The 23,874-nt window shown below is 43.5% G+C and overlaps 1 protein-coding gene across 1 annotated transcript in view; it reads left to right on the top strand.

Annotated features, from left to right (window-relative positions):
- The window catches only part of LOC135205286 (transcription elongation regulator 1-like), a 96,658-nt gene that overhangs the window by 2,641 nt on the left and 70,143 nt on the right, over positions 1-23,874 (top strand). Inside the window, 6 exon segments of the mRNA XM_064235674.1 lie at positions 508-805; positions 1,475-1,588; positions 2,024-2,179; positions 9,333-9,690; positions 11,005-11,028; positions 21,754-22,088. Of these exon segments, the coding sequence (XP_064091744.1) occupies positions 508-805; positions 1,475-1,588; positions 2,024-2,179; positions 9,333-9,690; positions 11,005-11,028; positions 21,754-22,088 (1,285 nt within the window).

A 23,874-nucleotide genomic window follows, 5' to 3' on the forward strand; every position in this document is an offset into this window, starting at 1 on the left:
AATCTGACAAGAAGGTATTATTGTTATCTGTAAAGCCATGATGCTTGTCTCTACGTCTTCCTTTGGGCAAAATTTTTGCTTAACCACTGGTTTAACATGCTTTTTTTTGACTTCCCCATCACTGGAGTCTCATCTGTAGAGGAAAGAGTAATGTTGCAGTGGTTGCTGGTGTTGTGAGGAAGGCCGTTGAATGTTGCTCTTGAACTAGCCACTTATCAGAGCTAGGTACCCAAGTGGTGACAAATAACTTTTGACACCTTATGCTGAATCGTAATCCTGTACCGTGGCCTTCTCTATTTTAAGTTGTTTGAATTTTGATGGTTCACCTAAGGACAATTTTAATTTGTGTTGGTTTTTGTAGTTTCATCTTTTAATTTTTTAGTAGTTCATTTTTTTTCTCTCTTTTTTTTCTCTCTTCAATTTTAACTTTCTAATCAGTTGCAGTTTGGTTTGTTGAGTTTCTGTTTTAACTCTACTTATGGACAACATTTATTTCTATTTTGTCAGAGGGAGAGGCCGAGGCTTCGGTCCAATGGGGCCGATGGGACCAATGGGTCCCATGGGGCCTATGGGTCCAAGAGGACCTGGTGGACCAGGAGGACCAGGACCAGGTGGACCGCGGTTTAGAGGACGAGGTGGGCCAGGATTCAGGCCACCACCTCCAGGATTTAGAGGCCCACCACCATTTGGATCCAGAGGACCACGATTTGGACCGAGGGGCCCACCACCACCATTCGATCCAAATTGGGGACCCATGCCTCCACCACCGCCTGGAATGGGTGGGCCTATGGGACCCCCTGGAATGGTTAGTACTTTTTTTATTATTATATTAATCAGGAGATGAACCCTATTCATATGGAACAAGCCCACCCAATGGCCCACTGACTTGAAATTCAAAAGAATATGGTGTTCGTTAGGAAGATGAGAAGGTAAATAGTGCCCTTACCAGTTGTGAAAAAGTAGTAGGGAATAGGAAATGTTTTTTATGCCAAACTAAATCAGGTGGTCATGTATTTAGTAACTGGCAAGCGCTGTAGGTAAGGTATGAAATTTTTTTCGTAATATCACAAGTGGTAGCTTTCTGAAGATCAAAGGAAGTCATACTTTGTATATTATTGTTTTTAATTTTAAAAAATCGGCTACTTAAAATGAGCTTTTAAGCTCGAGTTGAAAGTTTTCACTGATCAAGAAGGAACTAGGAACCAGTACTGTCTTAGTTTATTGGGATTTTGGTGGCTAACAATTTAAAAATAAAAAGTGATTTTCTTGTCTTTATGCAAGAATGTAACATTTAAGTATTTCTTCTTTTGTAAGATAAGTTAGTTTTCACTTTTTTTACGACTATCATTAGACATTCCTTAAATAAATTTGAAATATGATATTTCTTGAGTTGGTGGTTGTATGTAATAGGTTTTTTTTTTATCTACGTACTTTTTTCTTTACATCTTTCCATTTTTTTTTTTCTTGTTTACAGCCCCCAATGGGACCAATGGGGCCCATGGGACCAATGGGTCCACCAGGTCCTTGGGGACCAATGGGAGGACCACCTGGTCCAGGAGGGCCACCAAATCAGCAACCCAACCAGAATGTAAGTCAACAAAGAATATCTTTAAGAATGGTATTTATTCATATACATACCAAGGATAATTTTTTTTTCTATTTTTTCACCTATATTTGTTAAAGCAGAATTTGTTGAAGTGTAGTCATATTTCTTTGAATTTCTTCCTTGTCAATATGTTTAACAACCCCTTTCGGCCTTAAGCTGCAACCCCTTTCATTTCTTTTAAAGTATACCTCTGTTCATACTCTCTTCCATCTCACTTTCCTTAACCCTCTCCCAACAATTGATTCATAGCACAACTGCGAGGCTTTCCTCCTGTGTTACACCTTTCAGGCCTTTTCGCTGGCTAGTTTCCCTTTCGGCACTGAATGATGTCATAGGTTCCAGTGCTTGGCCTTTGGCCGAAATCCTATTTTCTGTCTATATACACTATATGATTAGCAACGATTTCTCCCAAAGCAGCAGCAGAATTCGTTCGGTGGCATGGACCTGAGCGGGGAGATTTGGGTCGAAACAAAAACGGGCGAGGGCAAGTCGTACTACTACAACGCTCGCACTAGAGAGACTACTTGGACGAAGCCTGAGGGTGAAGGGATCAAAATTCTTACACAGCAAGAAGTAAGTACTGTCTAACAAGAGAATTTTGTTACATGTAAATCTAGTTATGGCTGTTTGGAAATACATAGTTTAGCATTACTGTACAATGTCAGTTCCTCAGTGGCTGGATTACAATTGTAGACTCCAGACATTTTAGGTGTCGAGAAAGATCCGGGGGTTTGAATTAGCTGTTGGCAGCCAATATCGTTGAATTATAGTAATAGGGAGGAACTGTTATTTATCTTAATTATGGATACCTTTCTTCGGACTTCTTTCATTGCTCAAGTTTATTGACCCCTCAAGCAGAATACAATTGTTTTTACTCTTAAGAATTGAGTTTGCAGTAAGATTAAGTAGCAAACACTTTTATTTTGAAGCAGTCTTTGTAGTGAGGGAAGTTGTTGAGAGTTCGTGGATTCCTTTGTTTAATTAGAAATGAGCTGAGAATTTTTATTTATGCATAAAGTTGGTTTTGTTCATGAAACTTACCTGACAGATATATATATATATATATAGCTGTATTTTCTGAAGTCCGACAGAATTTCAAAACTCGCGGCACACGCAGCGGGCGGCCAGGTGGCAGCACCCATTCCCGCCGCTGGGAGGCGGATATCAGGAACCATTCCCATTTTCTATTCATATTTTTTCTGTCGCCGGTGCTGTAAACAACTGTTTGCAGTACCTCCGCCTAGGATTTTGATTTACTTTCGTCGCTTAAGTATCTGGATTGTCTTTTGGTATTGATTCTGGATTGGTGGCTTGGCACGCGCAATAGTGGACTGTTTTTTTATTTTGGATTGGCTTTTCTGTAAACGTGATGTCTGGATCAAGTTCAGTGAGTTTCAGAGTGTGTGTGAAGAGTGATTGTAAAGTGAGGCTACCTAAATCATCAGTAGATCCCCACACAGTATGTATGGGGTGTAGGGGGCATGTATGTTTGTTGGATGATCGGTGCAATGAATGTGAAGGTTTGACCGATGATGGATGGAAGGTGTATGATTCTTATTGGAGTAAATTGGAACACGATAGGATCAGGAGGTCTTCCTCCAAGAGCGGTTCCACTAAAGGTAAGTAATATTTCACCTGCATTAACACCAGTAGAGTTTGTTTCACCTAACCCTGTGATGCCTTCGGGCCCCCCTGATTCTGTGTCCCCTGGGAGATGGTAATGCCCTTTCTCTGATTTTTAGAGTCGTTACGCACTCTAGAATCTAAAGTGTTAGCCTTGGAAACCGGCTCGGTGAAAGTGTGTGGATCGTGCCTCTATTGTTGTGGAGGGGGGCGTCAGATCGGCCCAATAATGCCTCTAGGCCTAGACCGCTATCGGACTCCCAGGAATCAGGGAGTGGATATGTCAAAGGCCGCAAGAGGGTTACGGGGGCTCCCCACCGATCTGGCGTCCCTTCGGCAGGACCTGTTGCAAGTTCCCAGGCTGCCAAGGAGCGTGCTCACGCTCGCATCCTTAAGGACTGTTTTTCGTCCTCCGAGGCGCCCTCCCCGCGCAAGGGGTGGAGTGCTCGGAGAGACTCACGTCCATTGAAAAGGACCTTTCCGAATGAGGACGCTTCACGTCCCCTCTCTCCGTTATCATTGCGGTCTTCACCTGCGTCGTATGACGCTTTTCCGCCGCAGAAGAGAGGTAGGACGTCATCAGAGGATGACGCTGAGAAGCGCTACATTCGCTTCTTCGGTAGAGGCAGGTAGCTGTATCCTTGTGAGAAAAGGAAGGAGGCGTACCCCTCAGCCCCTCGTCGTTCTCGGCAGGTTCCAGCCCTTCGCCTCCTTTAGTTTCTTTCTTCTTTTTCCACTCCCACGAAGAACATTCTTGTGTCCATTCAGGACCAGTTGTCGGCTTTGATGGCTCAGAAGACACGCCCAGCAGGAGTCGAGCCTAAACGTAGGAAGGACGTCAGGCTGCCTGTCAAGAGGACGAAGCAGTCCCCTTCTCCTTCTCGTTCGTCTCTTTCTCCCGCGTCTCCTTCGGTGTTCCTCCGATCTCGTTCTTCTAGTAGGAAGTCACGTGGACAGGACGCTTTACTTCCCTCTCGACGTCCTGCGCAGACCGCTCGTTAGGACGCTTCGGAGGACGTTTTTGAGGAGGCTCGGCAGGATGCTTTTCAGGACGCCCGGCAGGACAACGACGCTCGTCAGGACGCTTATGTGGACGCTCGTCAGGACGCTTTTCCGAACGAAAAGGCTTTCAAGAGCGCACAGAAGGATGCTTTGAAAGCTAAGTCTGGACGCTCTAGTGGGAAGCGTAAGGACGCTTCTTTAGAGCGAGTTAAGGCAGCCCAAGTCGCCTCTCAAGACGCTCAGCGCTGTCAAGACGCTCTTCTTCCTTCGTGCACTAAGGATCGACAGAAGGTCGTCTCATTGAAGAAGCTTCTGCATCCAAACCTCGGAGATCTTTGTTGAAGGTTAGACCCGTTGGGCGCACGCCCTCTCCGAAGGGGCAGTCTCCGATACCTCTTAGGGAGGAAGGAGAGTTAAGTAGTCCGGCGGACTCGGTTGAGGAGGAGCAGCCGTCTGTTTCGTCCGTTTCGGATTATAAAATGCTGGTGCGGCTGTTACGCTCGTCTTTTGGAGACAAGTTTCAGCCTGCAGCTCCCAGGTCTCCACCCTCTCAGTTTTCTTCATCGAAGTCTTATATTAGACCCCCCCGGAGTTCGTGGAAATGAAGACTTCTCTGTCCACCAAGAGGGCTTTTAAGAAATTACAAGACTGGATGGAAAGAAGGAAGGATCAGGGCAAGTCGACTTTCGCCCTTCCTCCCTCAAGACTGAGTGGAAAAGGGGGCATTTGGTACGAGACCAAAGGAGAAGTAGGTGTGAGAATCCTTCGTCATCCCAAGGGATTTGCTAGTCTGGTCGACGCCCAGAGGAGGTCCCTTTTGTCGAGAGCAAAGATTTCTTGGACGCCTACGGAGATAGACCATCACATGAAAGGACTTTTAAGGACTCTCGAAGTCTTCAACTTTTTAGACTGGTGCTTGGGAGTCCTAGATCTTCAATCTAGGAGTCCGGACTCGTTAAGTCTGGGAGAGCTGTCCAGTGTGTTAACCTGCATGGACAAGGCCGTCAGGGATGGTTCGGAAGAGTTAGTGTCTCACTTTGGTACGGCTTTTCTTAAAAAGAGAGCGCTGTTCTGCAATTTTACTGCGAGATCAGTTATGACGGCTAAGAAAGCAGAGCTTCTCTTTGCGCCTCTTTCGAACCATCTCTTCCCCCAGACTATGGTGAAGGACCTGGCAGGTAGCTTACAGGAGAAGGCTACTCAGGACCTCTTAGCCCAGTCCTCGAGATGTCCCGCAGATCCTACTACGTCTTATTTTGGACGACCTCCAAAGAAGATTAAACCCTTTCGTGGGGCTCCTCCCTCGAGAGCAGCTCCTCGAGGGAGAGGGCTTTCAAGAGGAAGAGCTTCTTTCAAGCCGAAAGCAAGCAAGTGAAGATCATGTCCTTCAAGACCCCACCAAATCGGAGCCCCAGACTGAAGTTTTTTTTTTTTTGGCGGGAGCATGGGAGAGAGAGAGATACGAACCTTTGGTCCCTCAAGATCGTGGAACGGGTACAAGATCCCCTTTTTGGATCCTCCTCCTCTATCCACAACTCCCAGAGATCTTTCTCCTTCATATCAAGGGGAGAAATGACACATACTTTTCGATCTTCTAGATCAAATGATCGAGAAAAGAGCGGTGGAGCAGGTCTTAGACCTGGGGTCACCAGGTTTTTACAACAGACTTTTCCTGGTACCAAAGCAGTCGTCGGGTTGGCGTCCAGTCCTAGAAGTAAGCAGGCTGAATCTTTTCATAGAAAAGATAAAGTTCAAAATGGAAACGCCTCAGTCTGTTCTAGGAGCCTTGAGACCGGGCGACTGGATGGTGTCCTTAGACCTGCAGGACGCATACTTTCACGTTCCAATCCACCCTCTTTCAAGAAAGTATCTGAGGTTCGTTTTGAAAGACAAAGTCTGGCAATTCAGGGCCCTTTGTTTTGGCTTAAGCACGGCTCCGATGGTATTTACCATGATCATGAAGAATGTAGCGAGATGGTTGCATTCTTCAGGGATAAGAGTATCCCTCTATCGACGATTGGCTAGTCAGAGCGTCGTCAGAGGAGAGGTGTCTGAAGGACCTTCAGTTCACGTTAGCCTTGGCGAAGTCCATCGTGTATCTGGGGATTCAGATGGATTCAGTGGCTTTTCGGGCGTTTCCGTCGCAGGAACGACAGCTGCAAGGCTTAGAGAGAGTTTCAGCCTTCCTGGGGAAAGAAACTTGCTCGGCGAGGGAATGGATGAGTCTGCTGGGGACCATTTCCTCGCTGGAAAAGTTTTTCCTTGGGGAGACTACACCTCAGTCCTCTCCAGTTTTTCCTGGCAGAGGAATGGAGAGTCAAAGAGGATCTGGATGCGACCTTGAAGATCACCAAATCGGTGAAAAGCCATCTAAGATGGTGGCTCGATCCTCGGAAGTTTTGAGAGGGTTTATCTCTAAAGCTTCTGAGCCTCGACCTAGTGTTGTTTTCCGACGCGTCTGTTTCGGGTTGGGGAGCAACACTAGGAGGGGAAGAAGTGTCAGGCACCTGGAGGGGGGAACAGGTGTCCTGGCACATCAATGTGAAAGAACTAGCGGCGGTTTTCCTGGTGCTACAGTTCTTCGAAGAAAAGGTTGCAGACAAAGTTGTCCAAGTCAACTCGGACAACACCACAGCCCTTGCGTACCTAAAGAATCAGGGAGGAACACACTCCCGACCTCTATTTTACCTAGCGAGGGAGATTCTGCTGTGGGCAGGTGCAAGGCGAGTCAAGATCCTGACGAGATTCATTGCAGGAGTCCAGAACGTCAGAGCGGACCTTCTCAGTCGACAGGACCAACTCCTTCCGACAGAATGGACTCTGCATCAAGACGTTTGTCGGGAGCTATGGAAATTGTGGGGACGTCCTCTGGTCGACCTATTTGCGACGTCGAGGACAAAGAGGTTGCCTCTTTATTGCTCCCCTGTGTTAGATCCAGGAGCAATCGCTATAGATGCACTGCTCTGGAATTGGACGAACTTAGACCTGTATGCCTTCCCGCCGTTCAAGATTATGGGGGAAGTCATGAGGAAGTTTGCGGCGTCGGAGGGGACGAGGTTGACCCTGATCGCCCCGATGTGGCCCGCAAGAGAATGGTTCACGAAGGTAATGTCCTTCCTTGTAGACTTCCCAAGGACGTTGCCCTGGAGGAGAGATCTACTCAAACAGCCCCACTTCGAAAGATATCACCAAAACCTCTCTGCTCTGGGTCTGACTGCGTTCAGACTATCGAAAAGTTGGCCAGAGCGAGAGGTTTTTCTAAAACAGCTGCAAAAGCTATAGCCAACGCAAGGAGGGCTTCATCGAGAGCTGTTTACCAGTCGAAGTGGGCTTCCTTCAGGGCATGGTGTAGAAGGGAGGGAATTTCCTCTTCCACTACCTCTGTGAGCCAAATAGCCGATTTCCTGCTATTCTTAAGGAATGTGCAGAAGTTGGCAGTCCCAACCATCAAGGGATATAAAAGTATGCTGTCAGCAGTCTTTTGGCACAGAGGCCTAGACCTTACTGACAACAGAGATCTTCACGATCTCTTGAGATCGTTCGAAACGACTAAGATACCTCAGGTGAGGCCTCCTTCCTGGAACTTAGATTTGGTTCTAAGACTTTTGATGTCGAGTCCTTTCGAGCCTCTCCATGCAGCGTCTCTTCGGAACTTGACAAAGAAGGCTCTTTTCCCAACTGCTCTGGCGATGGTGAAGAGAGTTAGCGAAATCCATGCCATTAGTAAACAGGTGGGCTTCAAAGGTGACAATGCTGTTTGCTCTTTGAGTCCCACGTTCTTGGCAAAAAACGAGAACCCGTCTAACCCTTGGCCCAAGAGCTTCGAGATAAAGGGTATGACGAACCTAGTGGGCCAAGAACCTGAGAGAGTCCTGTGCCCTGTCAGGGCTCTCAAGTTTTACGTTCACAAGACGAAGGAAGTACGAGGTCCCTCAGATAATCTGTGGTGCTCTGTGAAGAGACCCGATTTACCATTATCCAAGAATGCTTTGGCTTTCTTTCTGAGGGACATTATAAAAGAGGCTCATTCATCTTGCCAGAAGACTGATTTGAGCCTCTTGCGAGTGAAAGCTCACGAGGTCAGAGCTGTCGCAACCTCGCTTGCTTCCAAAAGAACATGTCAATCAAGGACATCCTTGATGCCACCTTTTGGAGGAGCAATTCTGTATTCGCCTCACACTATTTAAGAGATGTGAGAACGATATACGAGGACTGTTGTTCTCTTGGACCATACGTTTCTGCAGACACAGTTTTGGGGGCTGGAGGTAGCTCTTTTCCTATCCCTTAGTTATGAGTTAGGTTAGTTTTTAAAATGTTTTGCATTTTTGGTTGTTGGTGAGATCTTTTATGAAGATCTTCCATTCATTAGGTTAGTTTTCATGGGGTTTTGTCTAGTTGGTCAGGTGGTGGTCAGTTGCTTCATAGCCCTCATATGTATGGTACGATGGTCTAGTCATGTTGTGGGCACGCCCCCGTTGACAGAGCATCCAGAGTGCATCAGCACTACAGGTCTCTACCTCGCTGGCAACTCTGATTAAGCAGAAGCAGGCTTAGGTGACAGTAATCACGAAGTCAGCTATGCTAACAGGTGAGGAACCAAGATTTATATCATCTACTTAATTTAGTTTCCTAAAAATCCTATTCTGTCTCTTCCCACCATCCGAAGGTGGGATTCAGCTATATATATATCTGTCAGGTAAGTTTCATGAACAAAATGTTATTGTTATAATACAATTAAGTTTGTTCATACTTACCTGGCAGATATATATATAATCAAGTGCCCACCCACCTCCCCTCAGGAGACAGTGGCACTGAGAAAATATGAATAGAAAATGGGAATGGTTCCTGATATCCGCCTCCCAGCGGCGGGAATGGGTGCTGCCACCTGGCCGCTCGCTGCGTGTGCCGCGAGTTTTGAAATTCTGTCGGACTTCAGAAAATACAGCTATATATATATATCTGCCAGGTAAGTATGAACAAACTTAATTGTATTATAACAATAACATTTTTCTCATTTTGTTATGTGTTCAGATTAGATATATAAAATAGCAGTCGCATTAAACAATTTATAAATTCTATGAACGAATTTTATGACTTCTAGGTTGAAGCTATGGCCCAGGCAGCTGGGGTAACTCCCCCAAATCAGGGAGGTGGTAACAATGCTTTGACAAATGCCGGAGGTAATGCTGGCAACAGCAACCAAGGGCCAGGGGGCTCAAACGCTCCTCCGCAAGAAAATGGCGAGCAGGACGATCAGGATGATGACGGAGGAGGTGGTGGTGGTGGAGGGGGAGGCGGCAGCGGCCCCAATTGGCAGGGACCGCCAGGTCAGTGGGGCCCTCCAGGAGGTGGTATGGGACCACCGCCAGGAGGCCCTCCATTCGGAATGCCCCCAGGAGGCCCATACCCAGGAGGACCTGGTGGTCCACCACCGTATGGCATGCCCCCAGGACCCCCAGGTACGTTCACTTCTAACTTTTATTTATTTATTTCATGGACCCTAGCTGCAACTCCTTTCATTCTTTTTACTGTACCTCTTTTCATAATCACTTTCTGCCATCTTACTTAACTCAACCCTCTTCTAACAATTACTTCACGGTGCAACTGCGAGGTTCCGAGGTTTTTTTCCTGTTACACCTTCAAAACCTTTTCAATTTCAATTTCCATGGGTCCCAGTGCTAGGCCTATGGCCTAAATTCTGTATTGCATTGTATTCCATTTTAATTTGTAATTGAAGTTGCAAACAGCATTGTGCACTGAGGTTCAGATTCTATGTTTAGGTCCCATAGCTTAGATCTGCGCAGCTCTGTAAACATTTATTGTTGCGGACATATTAATTGCATCGTTTTCCCATCCCTTGCCATGTAGTATGTGTCATCTCACACCAATCTTTTTTTTTTGTCAAATAATGGATGTATGGCAACTCTGATGTTGATATGTGTATGTCATGCAAAATATTGACCAAAAACTAGAACTTCATTTTGAAAAGTGTAATTACCTCAAATGTTTGTGAACAAAAAAAAATAGCTTATCATATAATGTTATGACTGGAACGACATTGGATCAGTGAGTTTATTTTTATGACGTCATGATAAAGTTGTATACATTGCATAATGGTTTATTCATACAAAATATTGGAACAAGTAAATTTTAGAAAGACTAAAAGTAATGTTTTCTGATGAAAGTATAGAGTATGTGATTTTCCCAATATTTTTTGTTAACTCAGAAATGTTGCTGGCTTGTTTTTTATTTTTTTTTGCAACTCATTCATTATAGTTACACGTACTTTGTAATTTATAAAAAACTTGAGTGTCCTTTTTTGGGGCATCTTATCAGAGGAGATGTAATTTAACTCAGTTATTGGTATTGTAGTAGTACTCTCAATATTTGTAGCCAATATTACTGAAGCTAGTCTTGAATGGTTGAACAGAGACCTTTGCATTAAGTTATTCACGTACGATTCTTAACTTTTTCATTCAAGTGTACAATTGATTATTTTATTGTCTTATTTGTTAGCAAAATTTTATAAGATGATAAAGCCTGGATGGCATATATGGATGTTAATTGCGGTAACATATTTTATTTGAAAATGTAGAAAAATAAGTTGAATTGAGTACATCAGCCAGTTAGAATCACTTAAATGTCTATTGTCTGTGTTGCTAAAATTTTAGTATTATGCAGGAATTGTAAATTCTGTTTAACATTCTATAATTTACAGATGTGTGTGTTTAGGGTAAAATATTTCTCTCTTTTTCCCTCCTTTCTGTGTTTAGGATTTGGCCCAGGGTTTGGTTCGGGTGAGCGAAGGTGGATTTAGCATCTTTAGGTGTTGTCATAGTTATTTAGAACAGTGATTTATCAAGTGGATCCTGCCCTTTTGAAATCGGTGGTTAGGCAGGATGCATGCTTTGGATTTTAGCCATGTGTTGTTGCACTGAGTCTGGTGAAGCATGGGCTATATTTTTTGTTTTTTGCTTAGAAAGTTGTAACAGTTTTCATGAGAAATTGCCAAGGCTTTCATGCTAGCAATAGTTGCTGCATTTGATCGTAAAAGATCAGTCTTGCTGTGTAATTTTGATTTGCATTCTTGAATATCATGCAGTAATTGGCAGTCTAAAAGTTCAAAGCTCCAACATCTCTTTTTAACCCCACCTCTTATTGTGTTAATGTCTTAATTTTTATTTTTATTTTACACCCTTGGGATCATAGTAATGTCATGAACTTGTATTGCTTGGAATATAAAGCAAGTAAATATTTCCAGCTTATTCTAGATAACTTAAAACTGTCAAGAATTTGGTTAAAGTGAAATAATATAGTATCCTTTTCAATAAGTTACTGATGCATCAGATAATTTGTGCCATCAAATATTAAAGCTTTAAATGCATTCAAAGACAAGATGGGTGTAAGCTTTATGGTTATTTGAGTTTCTAGTTCAAATGCGTTTAGGGAAATCATTCATGTAGTATTTCCTTCCCAAAAATATTTTGAAACACAACCTTATGGAAATGCGGTAGGACGCTGACTAATTTGTACATAGCCTGGCACCAGCGTTGTCTATGCTTCATGTTTTTCATGTAGCTATCCAGTTTATATAACTGTCTTGCCCCATATTTGCTCCATCCCTGAAAGAACCTAAAAATGTTGACGATCTGTTATATAGTTGTAGTGGTAATAGTAACCTTGTGTATTTATTTATAGCTTTTTCATGAGGGTATTGTCCACTTGGTAAATCAGCATAGCTTAATTACATTTTTATAATCAGTGGTTTGTATAATTAGTCATATTTAACCCTTTTAGACTAGGTAGTAAAACCCTGATATGTATCCCTAGCTTATAGTGGCTGTCCTTTAATGACTGCTGTTGTTGTGTTCCCCATGTAGGCTTTGTATTATTAATTTTGTTTATGTGCTTTAACAAGTGCTCATACGCCGACAGGTGAGATATATATAGTGAATTTGGTAAGCTTTATAGTATTTTAGTATTGTACAGTAGTTCATAATATCAGCATTGATTTACTGATTTGTTCTGACCCTCATAAATGATGTCTAACTTCTCCAAGATTGTATATTGGTTCATAATTTCTTGGTCGAATTGCTGGTCTGCTCTGAGTCTCATAATGGAGGTGTAACTTCTCCAAGACTGACCTTAGTATTTTGAGGAAGTTGTTTTATCAGGGGCTACTTTTGAGAGTGGTTTGTGTGTGTGTATATTAAAGGGAAGGTAGTCCAGTTTGTGGCAGTGTGGGCATTGTCACTACAGTAACGCTGACAAAAATGGATAAGCTTTGGTTTTCTGTGTGAATGCAGGTATCACTGTTTCAGTCATTTTGACAGAATTCTGAGTAGTATTAACTTCAGAGGATGGTAGAGTAATAGATGTACCAAATTTCACCTTTTAATTCTGTCGGGGCTACTTGTTCTGTTGTGAGATTGACATAGGTATCTATTTTCTCTTATGATAATTCAATGTTAAGGTTTAATCATTATTTGTAGTGCCATAAGTAGCGTCAAATATTTATATACTTGCCCTTTGAAGCGACTTGTTTTCTAACTGAAGTTTGGAATCAAACTAAAATAATAGCATTGATGTAAGGCTAAAATATGAGCAAAGCAGTTTGAAGGACAGGAAAAGCAAATGTAAAAGAAAAATGGCAAATAATCTTGAAGGTCGAGAGTTAATATGAATACGTGCAAGTCTCATTTACTACTTTGAGGCGAGATTTGCAGATCAAAACGAGAGATGGGCAGAGTAGGAACAGAGGTGGGCTGTTCAATTAGTAATAGTAAATTTTTATTCAGCAATGCTCGAAGAGACAGAACATGTATTGTAAATGTTTTAAAATCAGTTACATATATTGAAGAATTACATTTTGATCCAGCAACACCAGCAAATATGTCACTTATTTTAGATTCTTTGAATTTGGTTACACGTGTTATGTGTCTGACACGAGCGTTGTTTCAGCTGGTCTCATACCAGAAAATAGTTTCAAATATTTCCTGTATTCATCAGTTTATTTATCTTGGTTTATGATGTTTCAAGTTTACAAGTTAGGCAATGTTTGTAGGTTTTTAAATGAAATTTTTCTAAAAGTCAGGCGTTGTGACCAGCACAAGTGTCTGCATTTGGGAGCAGCAGGAATATTAAACTTCATTATACTCAGTCTTGGCAGAAGTTGTGATCTTTTCTCACACTTCTATATCCCTGGTTCTTGTGGAATGGGTACTTCATTTATTTGGTTTTGACATCAAATGTTACAGCGTAGTAGATATCACATTCAGAATGTTGTTGAATTTTAACGATGCAAAATGCAATATCATACGTATTTCAGGAATAAAATTACAGCTATTAGTCTCAGTTAATAGGACCTTTTCTTCCCCATAAAATGAGTAGAGGTGGTCAAGAGATTTGTATAGCTGAATGTAAACTAATGTTAAGCTTCCTCACAAAGCATGCTGTGGCTTTTTGAGCATTTCTTGGATGAGCTGAATCTGTGTGAATTTTAAGAGCATGTTTGGTGTTTATGTCTGTTCATGTTTTCCTTAGCCAAGAGTTTTGGGAAGGTAGGTTACTGTGTTTAGAGAAATGCTAAATTTCTTTGTATTGCTGGGTGTTAGTGTGTTTTCTTTATTTCATAAAAAATGGATCAATAGCTAAATTTTATGCTAAGATTAATTTGCCATATTCTATTTGCCTGGATGTATTCATGACAAGAAATGTATCATTTAACCCTTGTGGACAAAGATGTTAAAATTAGAACATACAAGTACTGTGTAATGTTTTATAGACATTTTGATAGGATGTTTTGTGATAAAATATTAGTACCTCTAAAGGTGTGGATGTTAATTGTATTTTCATCATCTGCCTTTATAGAGGGATATTCTAAGCTCCAAGCTAGTGGGAGCTGCTTTTTCAAATTGGTTTAGTATTTACTAGGAACCAAGTGTTTGTTCATACACGAAACAAACCTTCGGTCTTAACATTAGGATTTACTAGCGCCAAGCTGGAAACCGGGTAGAATTAAAATTACACTTTGTGAGATCCAGGGACTAATGGCATCTATAACCAGGTCACGGTGTGGCATGTATACCCAGAATGCCCACGGCTACCGCTGTGACCCATCAGTTATTTTCCTCCTACCGCCTTTTTAAGATAAGACGTGTTACTGTCTATCTCATTTAAAGCCGGTTTTTGGGTTTTTTCAGTTTCCCGCCCGTTCTTTATCCATTTCATTTTTATTTTTTCATTCCTTTTCTTTTTCCAAGTTGTATAACGTGGTATGATGGAGAATTTTGCCTAACAACATCGGGATCGTCTACCGCTTCGAAGAGGAGACAAAGGAAATGCCCAGGAGTCAGTGGCTTTCCATGTTCTAGGTTCCTAACTTCGGTGTCGACGGATCCTCATCCAACGTGTAGTAGGTGCAGGGAAAACGTATGTACGGTTACTAATCCGTGTTCTGTTTGTCGCGGTTGGTCGGTGGAACAGTGGAAGAAGTTCTATGGAAAAGCCAATACAAAAGGAAGGGGGTGACGCCATCTTTGGATGACCAAACCTTACCGGCTTCTTTTGTATCGGTAATAAACCAGCTGCTCCATATGTTTCTCCACCTGCTTTTGAATTGTCTCATACCCCTTCGTTTCTCTCCTAGCGGTTCTGTATCGGAAACGTCAGGAGGGGCCTTGGGTAATTTTATGAATAATTTTGCACTCTCCTTTGTTCCCAGCAAGTAGAGGGGGAGATCCGCCATCTTTGTTTCAGGCTCCTGCTACTCAAGCGCATAGGTTAGATGGTACGTGGTCAGCGCTAGCCTACCAGGCGTACCAACCTTGGATGGTCTGCTTGCGCATTATATGACGTCACGGTTCCAGCAGGGTCCGGCAGCGCTGAATGTTCCTCATCCCCGGGCTTGCAATTTATGGGAATTAATGCCGCGGCTTCACCATCCCACTCAGTATTTACAGCGATGCAGAACGTGGGAGGTAGTTTGGCAGCAAACTTGCGGTTGCCAGCAGAAACCTCTCAGTCTCTCCCTACGAGAGGGATGACGTCACAACATACGTCACACTCTGAGATGGCAGGCGTGATGACGTCACAGACCGATTCTCGGCCTTTTTCGCTGCACCCAGACGCTAATACGCCTTCTGACCCGTCAATGCAAACTGTAATGCAGAAATTACAGGAGTATAGAGGAGAGAATGAATAAGAGGAGACAAAAAGAAAAAGTTGTGATTCGCCTTCTTCGTCTTCTTCCTCTAGTTCGGCGTCATCGCTAAGTCCGATAACGTCACGGCGAGCGCCAGTCAAGCGTTGGAGGAGGATTCGGGAGTTTCCTAGCGGATCCTCGGGCCAAGAGGAGAAGAATCAATTCTTCCTCTTCTTCGGACCAAGACTGTCATTTCCAAGTCAGCAAGAAGGTCGGAAAAAAAATCAGTGGCTATTAAGCACAAGGTTGGCAGACGAAGCCGTTCGCAAGAGTCCGAACAAGCGAGAGAGGTGACGGCCGGCGAGCTAGCGGCCGAGGCGGAGTTGCCAGTTCGGATCGCAAAAACTGCGATACCTCTGGTAAAATCGACGTTGGCGGCGAAAGGTGCAGCAGAGGATGGAATGCAGGTCCCAGTTCGCCCGTAAGGCCGTTCAAAATACGTACGAAGGACGATAATAAGGCGTCCTATTAAAGTACGAAAAATAGAGAGTTGGCAACCTCGGCGGATACGTTCGTGGAAGGGCAGTGTCCGTCTGGATAGAAGGCCGAGGCCGGGCTCGCCGACGCTCGAAACGATGCAATGCTAATAGAGACGAACTTACCTCTGTCTTAAGGGAGCCTTCATCTTGGAGATCTAGAACGAGATTCTCGCTCTAGATCCGTGAGCAGAGAAAGAGTGAGACGTTCTCGTTCCCTGCTGACTATCCGGGATCGAGCCAACAGCGGCCAGCAAAGATCAAAGAGACGCGGCCGTAGTGGGCAGGCGGCCGTGAAATTCAGGGCCGTCTGTCAGAAGATAGAGGCGAGACAAAACATCTCTCGTGACGGAGAGTGGTACACTAGAGCCGGAGGAAGGAGAAAACCAAGAGTTTTCTGGCCTCGTATGCAGAGGTTATTGATTTGATTCGTCAATTCAATAGCCTTTCGGAGAAGACAGAAACAGGCCAGTATGCTTCCTCCTGGAATTGACATGGCGTTTGGACTAAAGAGGGATACCAAGGTGTGTATGAATTGCCTTGTTCGAGTCATGCGGAATCGGTCTTGCAACACGTAAACGCAAAGATTGCAGGGAGGGATAATTCCTTAAGATCTAATTGATCATTTAAATTTATTCCCCCTCCAATGATAAAGCAAAGGAAATATTATACGACACCGAAGGTCCCTTTGCTGTCTAGACAAATGAACCCTAATGTTGTAAGGTTAAGGCCTGGATTAACCTTGGATCAGTTAAAATGGAGTGCCCTTCGATGACGTACAAGAGGCTGCTACGTTTAGAAGCAACAGCTTCTTCTGTCTTTCAGGCTGCGTCCTGGTTAGACCCTTTGGTCAACAGCAGTGGCGAAAATTGCATCCTCGGAAGCAACAAGGAAAGTAGTGGATGAACCATTGTTCATTAGATTACTACAGGTCAGGGTCCAAAGGCGATTGCGTACCTGACAAACGTAAGTGCCAATGTTTGGGCAAATATCCTGCTAATGAGGAGAGATGCAGCATTGGCTAGACTAAGCCGCAATGTGGATTTGGATTCCCTGTTAGCAATGAGGAATGGGGATATCTTGGAATCGCAAACTACTGTTGCCAGAGGTCATACTGGAAGAGGCGATAGATAGAAGAAGGATGGACACTAACGATAGGTTGGTGCAACAGGCAGTTAGGAAAACGTCTAACAGTCAAACTACTCCTTTGGAGGGAAGACAACAGCAGATGCCTCGAAAGAAACCAGTGAGACATAGCATCCCTAATAGAGTCACAAGACCCTCTTCCCCAAAGAGGATAACTCATCGGCCCTTTCACAATAGCAACAGAGGGAAGGAAGGGCAATAAAAGGGGAAGAGGGAGAGGCTCAAGAAGAATAGGATGGGCGCCTCCCATCACTCGGCCCCACACCATGTGGGGTTGCCTGGCAATCAACTGGAAGGTGTGGCAGGAACTAGGGGCAGAGCAGTGGGTGGTGGTGTTCTCAGGATCGGGTATTTGATTCCGTTCGAGGTAACCCGCCCCTGACAGATCAACCATTACCCACGTCACTTATGCCCACAAATCTCAGAAGCCACTATTCTGCAGGACGAAGTGAAGAAGATGATGGAAAAAGGAGCTGTGCAACAACGTATGCAGTCCGACAAAAGGCTTCTACAGCAGGATTTTCCTGGTACCCAAAGCCAACGGGGAGTGGAGGACAGTAATAGACCTGTCAACGCTGAATCTGTTTATAAGGAAAACCCAGTTTCAAGATGGAAACTCCGAAAACGGTTCTACAAGCAGTCAGAATCGGAGACTTTATGCTGACAGTCGATCTAAAGGACGCATACTTTCAGATACCAGTCCATCAGTCTTCAAGGAAATTTCTCCGCTTCAGTCTTGCAGGGAAAGCTTTCGAGTTCAAGGTCCTGTGCTCGGATTGACAACGTCTCCTCAAGTTTTTACAAGAGTGTTCACCCTCGTGTCGGCGTGGGCGCATGCTCAGGGGATCAGGCTAATAAGATATCTGGACGATTGGCTGGTGATAGCAAAGTCCAGGGAGAAATTACTCAGGGACAGGGCGGCCCTCCTGCAGCTTTGTCACAGCCTAGGTATTGTGGTGAATCAGCAGAAGTCGCAGCTGGATCCAAGTCAACGTTTGGAATACTGGGAATGGTGATAGACACAACACAAGCCAAAGTATTCCCGACAGACCAAAGAGTAGAGAAATGCAAACAAGTGGTGAATGCCTTTCTGGGAAAGCAGACACAGCAGCAAGACAGTGGCAGGTGGTGCTGGGAATCCTAACCTCCCTGGAGAAGCTAGTACCACAAGGAAGCCTACACCTCGGTCCCTACAATGGAGGATGAAGGAGTTTTGGTCACAACAGTAGATCACCCGTACGAGCAAATTCCTTGTCGGCAGAAGTGAGGAAAGACTTGCTGTGGTGGGTGGACGACGACAATCTGACAGTGGGTGTCCCCCTTCAACAATCCTCCCCAGACCTCTTGCTGTTGCTCGTATGCGTCACTAGAAGCTGGGGAGCCCATATGGAGGAGTTGATGGTGTCAGCAAAATGGAGTTGCAAGGACAGAGAACTCCATATAAACGTGCTGGAGTTGAAAGCAGCTTTCCTGGCTCTACAAGAATTCAGGGAGAGAGTAAAGGAACACTCAGTGGTATTGATGTCAGACAACACCCACAGTAGTAGCTTATATAAACAAGCAAGGAGGCCTAGTTTCTCGGCAGTTACATGTGATGACAGTTCAACTTCACCAGTGGGCTATAGAGAACCTGGTAGACATCAAGGCCAGGTATATTCCGGGAAAAAAGAAACATAGTGGCCGACAAGTTGAGCCGCAGGGATCAGATTCTGGGAACGGAGTGGTCCTACACCAACAGGTAGTGGACAGGATGCTCATGTTGTGGGAAGGACGATCATAGACCTATCGCAACCAAGGGTACAACAAAAAGTTGGAAGTATTGTTCAGTAGTCCCGGACGCAGAGGCAGTAGCAGAAGATGCGCTACAACAACACCCCTGGACAATCTGGACGTGTACGCATTTTCCTCCATTTTGTCTAATCCGTCAGGTCTGAACAGGGTAATGCGGTCTCAGAACCTCAAGATGACCCTGGTAGCCCCGTTATGGCCGAAAGCAGAGTGGTTTCCAGACCTACTGGAACTCCTAATAGATGTGCCAAGAGAGTTACCTCCATGGAGCAACCTTCTGTGTCAGCCTCACGGGAGAGGTAACCACCAGTCGGTGAAGTCCCTATCGCTTCACGGGTGGAGACTGTCAAGTATCTCCCTCCGAGAGCGAGGGTTTTCGCAGAAAGCAGCAACTCAGATGGCAGGTAAATATCAGAAAATCATCTTGCGACAGTATACAAGGAAAGTGGTCAGCATACTGTGATTGTGTCGTAGAGGGAACGTGTCTCCACTCGGTACCACTATTTCAGCAGTTAGCAGACGGTTTCTGATATATCTCAGAACAGAAAAAACATATGTCTGTATCTGCAGTAAGGGGTACAGGGCTGCTCTAGTCCTCAGTCTTACGAATGAAAGGAGTGGACATATCGTCTTCATGGGAGTTGGCCATGCTGATGAGGAGCTTTGAACAGTCATGCCCACAAAGGAGCTAAAAGCCCCAGATTGGGATCTGACCAAGGTACTGAGTAGGTCTGACAAAAACCCCCCTACGAACCACTAAGGCAGTCCACGGATAGGAGCCTGACCCTGAAGACAGTCTTCTTATTGGCCCTGGCTTCAACCAAAAGGGTTGGGGAGCTACATGGCCTCTCATATCTCATAAAGCACTCGAGAGGTTGGAGATCACATGGTGTGTGAGTTTGTCCAGAATTCGTGGCAAAGACCCAAAATCCAACAATAGTAGACGGCAGATTCGACTCCTTTACCATACCTTCCTTGGCAGACTTTGTAGACAACGACAAAGCTGAAATGCTCCTGTGCCCCGTCAGGGCACTAAGGGAGTACTTAAAGAGACAAGGCACCTCAGGCCGTGGTGCCAGAGGTTGTTCGTAAGTACAGGACGGAACAAGAAGGAAAGTGTCCAAAAAAATACAATATCATTTTGGCTAAGGGAGACGATCAGAGATGCTTATAACTGCAGAAGACAGAGGGTCAGATAGCCAGGTGGGAGCTAGAGCTCATGACATCAGGGTGTGAGTGCTTCCCTGGCATTTAAGAACATGTCTGTGGATAAAATTCTGAAAGCTGGCGTGTGGGAAGCGTCAAACAACTTCACCTCATTTTATTTGAAAGATGTTGCCCATAGATCCTTGGACACCTTTTCCTTGGTCCAGTGGTGGCGGCCCAACAACGTGATATAGTTCATCCAGTGCCCCTGGCGGGTCAGTTTGCGTCTAGTCTAAGATGAAGGTATGAAAGTAGAATGAATGGATGACTGGTCTTTTTTCTTACTACTTTCTTCCTACTCCTTTAACTACGGGCAATATGAGGAGAGTACCGTCATGTGCTGGAACGGACTAGATGCAGGTGAGATGGTCAGCCATACTGTTGAAGCTATCTTAGCTGATGATATACTTTTCAGTAGCAACACACCCCTCTGGATAATAAGGAAAAAAAAGAGGGGTGAAGGTGGATCCAGTCGCAAGGGACAAGAGTAAACAGTAGAATGGTATCTACACCCCAGTGGGAGGAAACCAATAGATCCGCTATATCTTTGGTCCTAGGTTCATTGTCCATTCTCTTAGAATTTCCCTATATATTCGGAAATGGATAAGGTGGCAAACTCCCAGTCAGTTGTAGAGACTTACCTCCCTCCAATAGTAAGTCTATCCTAATGTTAAGACCGAAGGTTTGTTTCGTGTATGAACAAATACCAAATTTGTAACTAATTTGTATTTTTCATAACTAACAAAACCTTGAGGTCTTAACTAGTTAAAGGCCCACCTCGAACCACCCCTCTAGCAGTCTAAACTGGGTTAGAAATATAACTGATGGGTCACAGGTAGCCGTGGGCATTCTGGGTATACATGCCCCGTGACCTGGTATAGATGCCATTAGTCCCTGGATCTCACAAGTGTAATTTTAATTCTACCGGTTTCCAGCTTGGCGCTAGTAAATCCTAATGTTAAGACCTCAGGTTTGTTAGTTATGAAAAATACAAATTAGTTACAAATTTGGTATATTTGTAACTAATTTGTATTTTTCATAACTAACAAACCTGAGGTCTTAACAGTTAAAGGCCCACCTCGAACCACCCCTCTAGCAGTCTAAACTGGGTTAGAAATATAACTGATGGGTCACAGGTAGCCGTGGGCATTCTGGGTATACATGCCCCGTGACCTGGTATAGATGCCATTAGTCCCTGGATCTCACAAGTGTAATTTTAATTCTACCGGTTTCCAGCTTGGCGCTAGTAAATCCTAATGTTAAGACCTCAGGTTTGTTAGTTATGAAAAATACAAATTAGTTACAAATTTGGTATTTTGTCCTGAATTTTTACCAAACTTCAAATTTAGAAGCAAAGACATAAAGAACAGTATTTTAATTTTAAAAAATGTTCATTTTCACCATGAACCACAATTGTTTAGAGGTTCAGCACACCATGCAAACAAGATTGCATGAAATAGGGAGTATTTGTGTCATGGTTGGTAGATTATCAGGAATTATGGATTCATGACAGGTTATATTTTAAGATATATTGAAGTTTGTGGGGTGGATTAAATTTTTTGTGATATATATTTAAGTTTGCGTATGGATTTAGTTTTTTTTATTTTGAATGATGCTTGTGAGACCGTTTCCAGTATGTACTTTATATTTGAAGAGTTTTGTAAAAGATAATTTGAATAATTCGAGGCATTGTGTCTACATAGGTTTTGGTCCTGGGCCAGGCCCTGGATGGAACGGCTACCACGGACCAGGAATGCCCCCTGGACCTCCCATGGGTCCCCCAGGATGGGGTATGCCACCGCCCGGAATGGGAGGGATGCCCCCGCAGGGGGGAATGCCAGGCCCTGGCCCAGGTCACATGGGTGACCACCAGCAGCCGCCCCCTCAGACGCAGCAGCAGCAGCAGCAGCCTCCTCAGTCACAGCAGCCGCCTCAGAGCCAGCAGCAGCAACAGCCGCCTCCAACCTCACAGCAACAGTCGCAGCAGCAGCAACAGCCTCAGCAGCAGCATGAATCCGAACCTCTTTCAGGGCCTGAGGTAATTTTACAAGATCCTTTAAATTGGCTGGAGGTAATTTTACAAGATCCTTCTTTCTTTTGTTTGCGCAAGGGGAGTTCACAATGTGGTTTTTGGGGGGTTAGGAGAATAGGGAATTTCTAACAAATTTATACATCTTAAAGGCCTTTTGCATTTTATTTTTATAGATAGATCTGCTGTCACATGAATTTCCAGTTTTCAGTGACTAGAAGTATTATAAGAAGCCCCTCAAAATTATATTAAAAAAAAAATACCCATGAATATCAAATCAATTTTTTTCTTCAAAAATTATATGGAATTGATTAACTTACTACTAACCTCATTACGTGATAGCTTTGTCCACAAGATTTTTTATTTTTTATAGGATTTGCACTTTTATTATCAACTGCAGATATTTAGTGATAGGGGTTTGGGAATTGTCACTTGACTAATATGATTTATTATATAGAACATTTTTAATAATTTGGAACAACAGTCAATTTATTATATCAGTTGTGGTGCCTCCTTCCAAGTCCCTAGTGCAGTACATACGTACTTGGTAATTTATAAAAGGAATATTTGTATTTTTCTATTTTCATGCACTGAATTAAAAAAAAAAAAAGGTGATGGGGTTGAAGTGGTTGATTGCTGTTAGCTGTGCTTATTAATGCACTTGTCTTAAAGACGTAACGAAAGCTACTTATGAAGATTTAAGGGGACCAAAACTGAACTTTGATGAAGCACAAACAGTTAAGTCTTATGGTATATGAGCTCAGAGATCATTTTCATTTGCTGTTTACCATAGATTGATTGAATTTTTAGAGAATGCTGGCTATGGTGTATCTTGAAACCGAGTAATGATGTAGTCGGTGATGCATTGAAGTTAACCAAGAGCATAAATTTCGCAATTTTTTTTTTAAATATGGAAAAAATTGGAGATTTGTAAATTTATGACCCCCAAAAATTTTTATGAATTTCCTTTTGAATGTTGTACAGATTCCTTTTGAGTGTATAATTAGTGACTCACTCCCAATGCCACTAAATACTGAAATAATTGTGGTTGATATTTGTTTATGTATGATTCCACAATATTTTTTATTTTTATATATGATGCCAGTAGATGTGATTGGAATCTCAAAGGGTTTGTAGCTAGACAGTTTGTGACAAGTGCAGATTGATAGATGTGTGCAAATAAGAGTAAGTGGATAAGCAGTGTCGACCATCGTCAGTACTTTTACAGTTAGCCCAGCTGAGATGTGTAGTGAAATGTTCAAAAGAGGAAGAGGCTTTTCTCTGGGTTATGACAAACAGCATGGAGAAGTAGCATATATATAGGTTATTTGATTTCATGAGGGGATTTGGACGAATCCTGACTAGAGATGTATCGGATGCCTGAAAATGATTTGCGAATGCAGATATCAATCTTTTTAGATTTGCGCAAGCAGATATGGATATTTGATGACCATCCCCTCGCTGTTGTTGATGCAGATATACTTTGTCAATCTAAATAAATTACATATATTTAATTATTCAGCCAAATGATTTCAAAATTGTGTAACTGCATAATACTTGATGTACTAATTGAAAGTAGAAACACAAGTGATACTCATGTATATGTGTGTTTACTTATACTTACATATGAACATACAACTGCACCAGGTACAGGGGGTACTAACGGTTTTTTAGTTGTCCTGGCACCGGTTATTTCATTCTCGTGCATGATAAGGGTGACAAAACTCAAGTTCATTCTTCGCAATAGAGAGAGAGAGAGTGTGTGTGTGTGTGTGTGTGTTTACTGATGTAAATG

This window comes from Macrobrachium nipponense, chromosome 49, assembly GCF_015104395.2.
Source record: "Macrobrachium nipponense isolate FS-2020 chromosome 49, ASM1510439v2, whole genome shotgun sequence".
In the NCBI taxonomy this organism is placed as follows: Eukaryota; Metazoa; Arthropoda; class Malacostraca; order Decapoda; family Palaemonidae; genus Macrobrachium; species Macrobrachium nipponense.